Genomic DNA, 13109 nt, shown 5'->3' with positions numbered 1-13109 from the left:
ACAAGAGTATGAAAACCAATATATGTATGAATATACATGACTGGGACACTGCTGTACACCAGAAATTGACACATTATAACTGAGTGTAATTCAATTAAAAAAAAAATCAAAGCTAGAGAATTCTCCCAGACTTCAGACAATACTAGAGCTATAGTAATCAAAACAGTGTGGTATTGGCACAAAAACAGACACATAAATCAATGGAACAGAACAGAAAGCCCAGAAATAAACCCACAGACTTATGGGCAATTAATCTTTGACAAAGGAGGCAAGAATATACAATGGAGTAAAGACAGTCTCTTCAGCAAATGGTGCTGGGAAAACTGGACAGCAGCATGTAAGTCAATGAAGTCAGAACATTCCCCCACACCATGCACAAAAATAAACTCAAAATGGCTTAAAGACTTGAATATAAGACTAGACACAGTAAACCTCTTAGAAGAAAACATAGACAAAACATTCTCTGACATAAATCTCAGCAATGTTCTCCTAGGGCAGTCTACCCAGGCAATAGAAGTAAAGGCAAAAATTAACAAATGGGACCTAATTAAACATAAGCTTTTGTGCAGCAAAGGAAACTATAAGCAAAACAAAAAGACAACCTATGGAATGGCAGAAAATATTTGCAAGCGATGAGACTGACAAGGGCTTAATTTCCAGAATATATAAACAGCTCATACAACTTAATAACAAAAAAACAAATAACCCCATCCACTGGACACCCGATCTGAGCCCCTGCTCTGGACTCAGACACGCCAGTCAGCGAGCTGGGGGTGAAAATTCTGGTGAAAGCAGTGGGTAAGGTAAGGTTGGGGTGCCAGGCCTCAGAAACTTGCCTTTGGTTTAAGGAAACACGCATTCACGTGGACAGTATGGGAAGGTTGAGAAGTGGGTACTCCCGTTTTGTCTCTACATGGAGGTGATCACTTTTGACACCTGGTGGCCTTTTTTTATGTCATCACTGGCGGGTGGGGTATGTGATGTGATTCAGAGTTGCTGTCCACACGGACCTCTGGTCTGGCCTGCCTCTGTCCCCGGTAGCCTACCCTGAATCCTCCCCAACATCCCTCACTCACGCCCGGCCTCATATCCCCTGGCCTCCAGGCATCTGCAGCCAGGCCGGGGGCAGGGCGGGGGGGGGGGCCTGGGCAGCCTTGTCCACCCACCTGAGGACATGAGAGCCTCCCCTGTCCCCAGCTTCAGAAGTTCGGCTGCTGCCAGTGCTTTCCCCGTCAATCACGCTGCTGCTCCCCAACCCCTGCCTGATCATCACTTCCCATTTCAATGGCAATCTTGCTTCCACCCACGCCCGGCAGAGGCCCAGTTCCTGAGGCGGCCAGGGAGGGGGCTGCGTGGGCTGCATTAACTTCCCTCCTCCAACAGCCTCTAATCTTCTCATCCCCAGGCAGATCCGCTCGGAAATCACAGGCTGCGTGTGTGAGGGCAGCTCTGCCTGGCCCTGGGCTGAGAGCTCCAGGTACTTGCATCCTCATTAGAACAGAGTCTGGTGCCCCCGGGCTGGGCCAGGGGTGAGTGAGGGGCACCCCAACGGGCACCAGGTTTGAGGGGAGGGAAGGGGGGTTGCGAGGCCAGCCAAAGCTGGGTTCCATCAGCACTGTGCACCGATGCCTGCTTCCTCTCTGGGCTCCCTTCACCTGTGGGGCCTGAGGGAGACTGGCCCCACCCTGGCCTGGTTAAGGCACGTGGGAGGAGAAAGCAGGCAGGTTTGCAGAAAGGCTCTGGAATCTGCAGCCCACAGTACTCATACCACCTAAACCTCTCTACGAGCTGACGTGAGCCTCTGCTGCCCACACCAGTGGGAGCCAGACCATGCAGGGGCGATGGAGCATGTGTGGTCCCCCTGTGTTCCCCAGAAAGGTGGCTGCATGTCCACAGAGGACACTGACTTCTCCCTGAACCACTGACTCATCCCCACCCTTCTCTGGCATTCAGGGTTTGATCTCCCTCAACTCCAGAATTCCCCACACTGTAGACACAAGGCAAGATGCACCTGCTCTGGGACAGACAGGTGGTCATGGGCACCAAGGCCTGGGCCCTTCTTGACAGGATGGCAGGGACTCCCACCACAGCTACCCAGAGTGACATAAAAGGCTCCTATGGGCCCACCTCACCTGGACCACCACCTGCCGGCATCTGTGCTTTGCTCTTCCTGTTCCTTCCCTCTCTAGTATCACCTATCAGGTCTGCTCCAAATCCACGCCTCCAGGAAGCCTTCCTTGATTTCCCCAGCTGAAGAGGATAAGCACCCATGGGCTCCTCCTTAATGGCTCTGACTATTTTGACCAGCTTGAAAGTCATCTCAGGCCTGTTTGCACTCTCCACCTCCTCACTCTCTCAAGTTGGTGAGAAATGTCAGGGCCACGGTGTGCCTAACACAGCATCTGGCACAGTATTTTGCATGCAACACGGGCTCAGCAAAGTTTGTCAGGCTGAATTTAAAAACCAGGTGATAAATCACTGACAGTAAGTGGTTAATGAGCAAATAAATAAATGTAAAGTGAATAAATAATAGATAAGTAGGTAAATAGGTGGGTGAATGAATGAATGAGCAAATGAAGAGTGATGTGAATGAATGGACAGCTCAGTGAGTGAGCAGCTAGATGGATGAGCAGATGGATGAGAAAGATGAATGAATGGGTGAGCCGGTTGATAGATGGATGAATGCAGAGGTGGATGAATGAGTGGAGGGATAGATAAGTGAATGGAAAAATGGGTAATGAATGGATGGGTGGATAATTGGGTGAGTTAATAGATGGGCAAATGGATGAGTAGGTGTGTATGAATGAATGCAGATTGATGGATGGTTGATGAATGGATGGGTAAGGGAATGAATAGATGGGGGCTATCTGAGTGAACGGACAGATAGATGGGTAGATGGGTGGGTGGGTGGGTGGGTAGCTAGCTGGGTGAGTGAATGGACAGATGGATGATTGAGTAGGTGGGTAGCTGGGTGGTTGAATGGATGTGTAGGTGAGTGAGTGTGAGGCCAGTGGCCAACTTACCACCAGGTTGCCGATGACCATAACAAGCAAGAAGACCAGCAGGCACAGTGACTGCCCAGACACCTCCATGCAGTCCCACATGGTCTCAATCCACTCGCCACAGAGGATGCGGAAGATGATGAGAAAAGCATGGAAAAAGTCCATCATGTGCCAGCGGGGCAGCAGGCCCGAGTCGCTGATGCGGTGCCTCAGCTCTGAGTAGTTCTTGCCAAAGAGCTGCATGCCCACCACGGCGAAGATGAACACGATGATGGCCAGCACCAGCGTCAGGTTCCCCAGCGCCCCCACCGAGTTCCCGATGATCTTGATGAGTGTGTTCAGGGTGGGCCATGATTTGGCCAGCTTGAAGACCCGAAGCTGGGGAGGAAGAGGTCCTTGTGAGGGGCTCTGGATCCCACTCCCCATGGACACCCTTATGCCCCTAGTTCCTGCCTGAAAACCTAGGGAGCCCTTAGAGGTCACGGACACCTGTTTCCCCCTTTTCCCTCCAGAGTTTCATCAGGCTCTGCCCTAGGAGTCAGGTCAAAAGCTCCAGACTCTTCTCCGCAGTTCAGCCCTTCTCTTTTCCCCACATCAGCCTTCTACCCACCTTGATCTCACTTCCAGGAACCTCCCAGTAGATTCCCCCCATCATAAAGTGTCCCTCTTCCAGGCCCTTCCTCATCAAGTATCCTTCCAGGCCAGCTCTAACCATCCCTGACTCGCCCAGTTGCCTCCATCTTTCTCTCCTCAGTCATCGTCATCATAGAGAAAGGGAGCTGGTGCTTAGCATTTATCGAACACCTATACTGTGCCAGGCCTGGAGCTTAGGATGAGTCAATTCATGGCACTATTATGACCTCATTTGACAAATGAAGAAGCCAAGCCTTAAAGGTGGAGTAACTTGTCTAAGTCCCTTGGCTCATGGCAGTGGAGTCGGAATTGGAACCCACAGCCTGGGCTTTCTCTTCTCCCCTACCATCCTGCCTTCCTAGCCTCAAGTGAAGCCACCTCCTCCAGGAAGCCCTCCCCGACCTGCCTCCAGTCCCACATCTAGACCTCTCAGACATTTTGAACTCCAAGTGTGGCCCACAGACCCGTAGCTTTGACATCATCTGAGACCTGCTGAATTGGCATCTGCAGTTTAACAAGATCCTCAGGCAATTTGTGTGTGGATTTAAGTTGCAAAAATGCAGATTCCAAAATCAGCAGGTAGAGTTACAGAGGAGCTGTCGGCAGACTTGGTTCCACCTGATACTTGCCATGTGGCTGTGGGGCTTAGTCTGCTTGTGAGTGGAATGGGGATGGAGGAACACTAGCTCCTCTCCTGGGATCCTCACAAAGGGGGCATGTTGAACCATTATGGGCTTCGCAAATCGTCAGGATGGCCACCCCAATTGCTCTCTGGAGGGAGGGGTATCTCCTGTCTTGCCCTCCTCTGTGCCCCCCGATCACCAGCACTGGGGTACCTAGGAAAAACTGCTGGGTGAAGGCATGAAAGATCAGAGTAGGGGTGACTGACTGGTGACCTTGGACAGAACATGCCTGGTGCCCCAGGCCCCCTCCCGCCCCCTGCTGGGCCCAGCCGGGTACCAGGCGGAAGGAGCGAAGCACCGACAGGTTGCCCATGCGGGACAGGCCCAGCTCCATGAGGCTGAGGATGACGATTATGCTGTCGAAGATGTTCCATCCCTCCTGGAAGTAGTAGTAGGGGTCCAGGGCGATGATCTTGAAGGTCATCTCTGCTGTGAAGATCCCTGTGAAGACCTGGGGAGGGAGTGGGAAGCAGGGGTTTCCAATGTTCGGGCTGGAAAAAGCCTCTGGCAGCGGGGGCACCCTTCCTCCTGACTCTCGCTCCAGCAGGGTCCCCCGCCTGGGCTGCCAGCTCCTTCTGCACCCAGGCTCCCAGTGGGTGCTTGCTAGGCCATGGCTCAGCCCCCTGGGGGCTCGGTGCCTTCAGCCAACTCCACTGTTCCCCGGGTGTGACCTGCCAGTCTGGGCCTCAAAGACTGGTGCCACTGGTGGCTCTGCAGGGACTCAGCGCTGGGAGGCACCTGGGATCAGGGGAGGCTGAAGGCGGGCTGTGACCTGCCCTAGCTCCAAGCCCCTTAGAGTCCGCGTTACCCAGGGATGTTTCCCCTGCTCCATACATGCCAAATACCACACTCCCACAAACATGCCTGCTTTCATGGGGCGGGGCCTTTTCCCGCGCTGTTCCCACTTCCTTCCTGGCCACCTGCTGACTCTTCTCACTGTGATAATAATCAGCCACTATCTCCTGAGGGCTTGATTACATGTTAAGAGCTGGGCTAGAGTGTTTTGTGTATGTTGCTTCTTTTGGGCTGTCCGACAATCTGACAAGAAAGGCATCATTGACTCCACTTTACAGGTAGGAAAACTGAGGCACTGAGAGGTTAAATAACAGTACCTAGGGTCAAGTAGCAAGCATGTAGATTTGTGAACCAGATGAACTCATCCCTATCCTTCAAGATTCAGAGCAATCACTCTCTGTTGGGACAACTGACGTCCTTCAAAGTCCAAAGACCCCCATTCCTGGGCTCTCAGATGTCTGACATTCTTTACTGGGCATGTTTTCCCTAACAAACTAATAGCCCAGGTAATGCCCACCTTCTCAGAGTCATAAACCCCACCGCCCTGCACAGACCTTCAATCTCTTATCTCACCTGCAACCAATCAGGCACCTTGTGACCTTCCCTTACAAGACACCCCCATAACTGGCCCTTGGGACTCACAGGCACCGCTTGTCTGTGTGGCCCCCTGTTGTCTATGACAGCAGACACTAAGATACTCCTTTCTAGTCCTACACTTTATCTCTGGTAAATTCTTTCACCACCCCAAGCACATCACCACGTCCCCATACGGGCCGCCTGGTTGTGTCCCACAACATTTGATGGCCTGAACATGGCTAGGACGCCAGGGAGCCCTTTGGGCTTCTCTCTCTCCCCGTATGGGGGTCTCCCCCTGGCTGGATTGGACGCTCCACTCTGGAGGCCAGAATCGTCAGGGCAGGCTTTCCTCTTATGCTTTCCTTTCCTCTCTCATACTTTTCTGTTCTTCCCTAGCGTTCGGACGTTCCCTGGAGTCTTGCTGAGGACTGAGGAACCCTGGCTGGGCTGCTCTCAACGGGCTCTGAAACTCGGTCTGACAGATGGAAATGACCAGTAGTAATGAATGAACGTGGGAAAGGTGTCTTGTCTTTTCTAACCCTTCTCTCCCCTCCCTCTTCCTCTGTCTCGCCCTTCCTCTGACCCTGGCCCTCGACACACTCCTTGGTCCCAAACCACGTTGTGCACCTCTGCGCCTTCTCTCTGCTTTTGGGATCAGGTCTCCACATGGCCGTGCCTCCTGCCTTCCATCACCGCGCCGGTGGGTGAGTCCCCCCACTTTTTCTTTGCTTTTCTGCCCTTGAGCTGGTTTTGGCTCTTGCGCTGGTTGGCTTCTCTTTCTTGAGGGACACCCAAAGTAAGAGGAGCCAGAAGTTTAGCCTTTCTCTTTCTAGGGGATGCTCCAGAATAGAGTCTGCACTGGTTTCCTTCTCTTTGCTTCTTCTAGTCCCAGGAGCTCACCTTTGGGCTGCATTTTAAAACACTGGGATAAGTTCGAGCTTCAGATCTTAAAGAGATAGTGACTTGTCCTCTTCTGTAATACAATCCTGGCCATAATACCGACTTCCAGATCAAGAGGCTTGGCCACTTAATGGAACCTAAACTCTAACATCATCTTTCAGCCTAATCTCTTGTCGCAACTAGGGCAAATGGTACGAGGTCTCATGTGTCCAAACCTTTATGGCTCGCTCTCAAAACTCAGATCTGGTTCTGTAAGGGACTGTCTGATTAGAACTTGTACTGGTCAGTCTGTGACAGCCATGCATGTATGTGTTTTGTACCTTGTGCTCTGTCTTGTGAAATGGGAAATTCTGGTTCTGTTCCACCATGGAGCCGTCTTGGGCAAATTCTGTCTGACTGGGAAGATTTAATTGTGAGATAATACTGTGTGGCCACAATATTCTTTAGACTCCAGAAAAATTGGTTTAGGGAAGCTTTTTAAAAATTACAAAACTGGTTCTTTTTGAATTTTCAGTTAGGAAAAAAAACTAGATACTTCTTCAAAATTCTAACCCTGAGAGAACAAAAAATATTCCTAGGAGAAGAGAGATAAGAAAAGAGACAAAAGGCAAGCCAGACAGACGGCGGCCACCGCCACTGCCATCGCTCATTCCATGCCAGGACCAGAGAGAGGTGTGGCTCCAGAAATAATCCAAAACCCACCAATCCTTTCACCACCCCCCAAACCTCCCTCACTTACCTTAAGAGACTAGGAAGTATTTTAAAAACCCCTTTTTGCTGGCTTTTAAGGGAACAAAGTCATTCTAGGAGGAACTTGCCTATGAGATGCAAAAATTCTACCTGGTCTTCTCCAGGAACCCTTAGCTCACTATCTTTTTAAATTGCAAATTTTGGAAAGGGGGCAAGGCACAGCCTAGGAGAAGCTGTCCTGCCTCGGGGGATTGTTACAACGTTTAACTGAATTATTTCTAAAGCTCAGTAATCTAAATATATATCAGGATCTTACGCAGAGTTAAAGTTAATCCAGTTGTTAGGTTTATGGTCAACTACCTATATCCAGTAAACTTCTGGGTTACCTTGGTGGATTGCTCCACTCTAAGGGTCTAACTGGTAGGCCCTTAGGAAGTGCATTCTAGAAGAAAGAAATTATAGTTCTGTGCTGGCCCCTAGTAATATTACTAGGTGGGATTCTCTCACTCGGCCAATTAATACCCGCTCTAACCCTGGCGATAGACAGGAAGCTTCTTCTAAACTTGCTCAAGCTCAAGCAAAGCAAGAAGTGGCACCTGGGAGCAGTTAGCCAGAGGTACAGTGCATAGGCTATCTGTGATTACAACGGTGTAACTCTAGATGTGGGAAGAAGCAACTAGAGGGAATGCTTTCCTGGACTGTAACAGGCCAGAAAGACGGACGGTCCGGAGGCTTTTTGCTCCTGTTAGTAAGGCCTAGTCCTGCAACAGCACGTTGAGTGGCCAGTCAGTGAACTCCGCGCCTGACCTAGGGATGAGCACTCCGAGCACTGCGGGAGGAAAGGGTCATGAAATGCCTCCCAAGCCACAGTCAAGTTCATGACCATGAGGACTCGTTCCATTCGCCTCGACAAGGATTAAGTCGCAAGCTACTGAAGTCGCTGACCTTCGGTGCGCTCTGAAAGGAGGTCAGGGCGGAGGTCGGGAATGAGGCACTCTCTGCTCTGGGAAAACTGGTGAGACAGGCCTTCAGATAGTTAGACATTTTCAGATTTTATGAACCCAAATTGTTGCATCTCCTCGTATTTAGAAAAGCACTAAAATCATTAATGGTAACATCTACCTAGGCCACTAAGGAAAGCTGTCTTACAAAAACCACATGGCTCTTAACGTCCCACCCAAGCAGGCCCGTTCGCAGCTATAGGTTCTGAGCGCTGGACTTACACGCCTGCTATGTTGGGTATGGCAGTGCTTACGGAAACCCAGTCACGAAACAGGTCTCTGGCTTGTTCTCCAATGCTTTTTCCTAGATCTCTGAAGGGAGAAGGTCTTTCTTTTCAGACATTCTCAAATTTCTTCTGTTTTTACTGGGTTTAGCTTTTTATTTTGGTATCCGCCTATTTTTATGCTGTATTCCTCTCTCTTACAAAAATTATTGTCTCTGAGGTCCAAGAACTTAGGAACAAATATACCTTCCTAACAAGACTGTCACCACGAACCAAGCCAATATCCTGGTGACGCAGCCCTTGGATGACACTGGGGCCTCCTTTCACTCCCACCTTTAAGGCTGCCGGGGTGTAGGAGCCCCAAAACCCCAGACAGACTGGCACCATAGGCAGGGACAGTGCGACGCCCACAGTTCAGCAGGAAGTAAATACGGAAAAAGGGACTCTCACCCCTGTTCCAAAGATTTGTCACTGCCAATCTGTCGGGGGAAATGAGGGGCCAAATGACGTCCTTCAAAGTCCAACACTGACCCCCATTCCTGGGCTCTCAAAGGTCAGACATTCTTTACTGGGTATGTTTCTCCTAACAAATTAATAACCCCAGGCAATGCCTACCTTATCAGAGTCATAAACCCCACTGTCCTTCGTGGACCCTAAACCTCTTACCTCACCAGCAACCAGAGACTTGTGCATAAGGCGATCAGGTATCTTGTGACCCGACCCCATAAAACACCCCAACAACCGGCCCTCAGGGCTCACGCAGGCACCCCTCATCTGTGTGGCCCACTGTGGTCTACGACAGCACACCCTAATGAACTCCTTCTTACTCCCATACTTTATCTCTGGTAAATTCTTTTACCAACCTGCGTGTCAGCATGTCACCGCCCGGCCGTGCCACTGTGCCTACAACACTCTCTCTTCTGGAAAGTACCTGAGGTAGGCAGAGGCTGGACTTCACCTGCTTTGTTAACTCGAGTCCTGAGTGGCCCAGCTTCGGCCAGCAGACAGCCACAGTCAAGGAGCCTACCGTGTGGTGGCCCAGGCAGCTGAGACCATGGCTAATGGCTCTGAGTTGTGCCAACTGCTATGGCGGGAACATGGTCTGGGAAGAGGGCCTATCCCAAGGGCGTGTGACTGGTGGGAAGCTGGGGCCTGGAGTCATCTCGAGGGCACTGAGGAGGCTCTGAGGTCTTCTGCAGGGGAGGCCTGAGGTCAGAGGGCCAGGCTGCCTGGGGACAGTGCCGGGGCTGTGGCAGCTGTGGCGGTCAGAAGCAGAGGCATGGCTGAGGCACCTCTCTGGGGTCAGCACTCAGGAGTGGGGATTACCCCGTCCTGGGTACCTCCCCTGAGGGGACTCTGTGCTGAATGGAGAGGAGAGGCCCTAGTCCTTCCTCCTTTGCTCAGACGAGGCCCTGAGGTAGTGGTCTGGGGGGAGGGGACTGGACAGCAGGATGGCAGGTGGGCGGGCACCTCTGCACTGCCATACAGGGCACCACCCATCAGCCTAGCCCTCGTGACTTCAGTGGTCCCTTTAGTGTTTGTGTTCAAAGGGAACACTTCTACCAGCTGGGGTCTTAGGGAAGGAGGAGCCCCTGGAATCTTCCAGCCTCAGCTCAAATTCCTGGGCTGCCCGCACATGTGAAGAGGCATCCTTGGCTTCTGTCCATTTCCCCAGCACCCATAACTTTTCCATCCCTCTGACCACATCTGCTGTTACTCTTCCAGCCATGCTTGCCTCCTCAGGGCCTTTGCACTTGCTGCTCCCTGTCCCTGGATCACTCCTCCCCCATCCACAGGACTCATTCCCTTCAAGTCTCCACTTAAAAGGCACCCAATCAACTCAAAAAGCTTCTTGATACTTAAAATCGTGGCCCTGCCCATCAAACTCCTCCCTCTTCCTTACTTCATTTTTTGTTCCCTCGTATACCACCATCTGACATACTATACACACAGCTGTGTGTTTGTCTGCCGAGTCTCCTCCAGCTAGACTTAGAAGTTCCACAACAGGACAGACCTTTCCTGTCTTTCTGAACCTGGAACAGCATTCAGCCTCTAGGCGGTCCTCCAATATTGGTTAAATAAACACGCAAGTGGTTGGGCCTTAGACCTCCTGCAGTGCCCAGCTCCACGCCCCTTCTTCTAGAAGCCCTTCCCGACTCAGCCAGAGTCCCTGCACAGGGCGTCCCTGGGTGCCCCTGAGGGCTAGATTGCCCCTCCCTTGCCCCCAGCCCTCAGGTCTCCCCGGCCCCCGCCTCAGGATGCCAGGGTGGGTGTGCTCTTACGGCCAACAAGGACTCATACTCATTTCTGGGGAAAGAAGCTCAGGAAAGATCCCCCACCTCACTTTGCCTAGATTTGCAGCTTTTTTGACAATAAAATAGTAGGTATTAGGTGGGGTTGGAAGTCAGGAAAAAAAAAAAGGCAGCCACTTTTGGGCACTGTGTTTGGGGACGTGATGAGCAAAAGATCCTGTCTACCTGGAAGCTCTTCGGAAATGCAGAATCTCAAAGACCCTAGACCTGCCGAATCAGACTGCATTTTTGACTAGATTCACAGGCGATCTGTAGTTTGAGAAGTGTTATTTTTGAGTACTGGATTTAATTTAAACTTGGTGTACTTTGGAACCCTCTACAGATCCTTAAAAATGTTGATGCCTGGGTCCCACTCCTAGAGATTCGAGCTGAATTGGAGTAGAGTGCCCCAGTATGAAGTTTTTAAAATAAACTTCCCAGGTGATTCTAATATATAGCTAAGCTTGAGAACCACTGCTCTGAAAGTCCATCAATTTTGTTGTGACTCCTCCTTCCAAAGGCTCACTACTGACTTTCTAAAGCCATGAGATCAGAGCTGGATGGTTTAAGATGTGCAGAGAAGGGCAGCCAGTCCCAAAGCAGGGTCTGCCGTGGTGTGATCTGGGGCCAGCTTCTCCATCTCTCTGAGCCTTGAGTGTCCTCATATGTAAAATGGCGATGATAATAACTCCATAGGCAGTTTCTAAGAATTAAGAGCTAATGGATGTCAAGTGGATGCTGCCTATGAGAGGGCGGTTATTGTACACATAGGTCTCATTTATGATGGTTACTGAGAGTGGCTGAGAGCTCCAGGCCCAGGCAGGGGCTGCTTTCAGATGCAAACAGCTCTGCACACTTTAAGGTCTCCCTGGGACCTGGCAGACAGGCTGTGAGTGTGGGGACCTGCTTCCCCTGACTCCTGGCAGGTGGTCCACTGAGCCATCAGGGCTGCTCGTGGCTTCCCAGGAAGTAGGAGGGCGTTTGAGGAACCCAAACTCTCCTGATCTTGGCTTATGTCTTTAATATGATCATCCTGTACACACTGTAAACTTGCTCTTGAAACATAATCCCTTGTGAACATCCTCCCAGGCCAATTAAACATGACCCACAGCATCATTTTCTTTTTCCTTTTTAGAGGGATAAAACAGTTGTGGGATATTCCATTGTACAGATGTGCCATACGTAGTTTTACCATTGCCTTGCGATGGGCCTTCTTTTGTCCCTATTAAAGAAATTGCCCTAATAAATCCCTTCCACATACATATTTTAAAACAACCTGCTCAATTCTTTTCTAAAGATAAATTTCTGGAAATGGAATTGCATTGTCAACAAGTGTTTTTCGAGATTCTAACACATAACTGTCAAATGAGTGTCAGAGACAGGTTTTAACCAATTCCATGAGCCACAAGGGGCAACTGTTTCCCTCTTAGAGATGCTAACCCTGGGGATTCCAGTCCCACTAACCTTTCCACTCTAACAGGGCAAAGGCCATCTTTTATTGTTGTTTTGTTGGACATTTGTTTGATTTCTGTTATTCCCTTTGGTGAAACTGCCTACTCATATCCTTTGCTTATTTTTTGATTAGGCTGTTTGCCCCTCTTTGGTGTTCATTAGAAATGTGCTTTATCTGTTAAGGGTATTATCCTTTGTGTGTATTGCAATTATCTTGCTTTGTCATTGTATTTTTTAAAAATTACAAAATATCCCACTTTAGAGTGAAGGACACACACAGACTGAAAGCGGGAGCACAGAAAAAGATACTTCATGCAAATGGAAATGACAAGAAAGCACAAGCAGCAATACTCCTATCAGACAAGACAGACTTTAAAGCAAAGACCACAAAGTAAGATAAAAAAGGACACTACATAATGATCAAAGAAGCAATACAAGACGAGGGTATTACCCTTGTTAACATATATGCACCCAATATAGGAGCACCTGAATACATAAAACAAATACTAAGAGACATAAAGGGAGAAATTGATGGGAATACAATACTAGTAGGAGATTTTAACACCCCACTCATGTCATTAAACAGGTCTTCCAGAAAGAAAATCAATAAGGTAACAGAGATACTAAATGACACAATAAAACAATTAGACTTGGTTGATATTTTTAGGACATTACATCTCAAAAAAGCAGAATATGCATTCTTTTCAAACGTTCATGGAACACTCTCTATAACAGACCACATACTTGGGCACAGAAGAAGCCTCAACAAATTAAAGAGTACAGAAATTATTTCAAACATCTTTTCTGATCACAATGGAATTGAACTCTAAATCAACTATGGAAACACAAACAAGAAAAAACA

At 49.7% G+C, this 13109-nt stretch overlaps 1 protein-coding gene across 1 annotated transcript in view; it reads right to left on the bottom strand.

The window, feature by feature from the left end:
* Positions 1–13109, bottom strand: part of SCN5A (sodium voltage-gated channel alpha subunit 5) — a 100581-nt gene that overhangs the window by 28824 nt on the left and 58648 nt on the right. Inside the window, 2 exon segments of the mRNA XM_032459195.1 lie at positions 3024–3380; positions 4596–4769. Of these exon segments, the coding sequence (XP_032315086.1) occupies positions 3024–3380; positions 4596–4769 (531 nt within the window).

The sequence above is a fragment of the Camelus ferus genome, chromosome 17 (assembly GCF_009834535.1).
Source record: "Camelus ferus isolate YT-003-E chromosome 17, BCGSAC_Cfer_1.0, whole genome shotgun sequence".
NCBI lineage: Eukaryota > Metazoa > Chordata > Mammalia > Artiodactyla > Camelidae > Camelus > Camelus ferus.
Note: the sequence above shows the minus strand (reverse complement) of the source record. Positions and strands in the feature narration are given on the sequence as shown.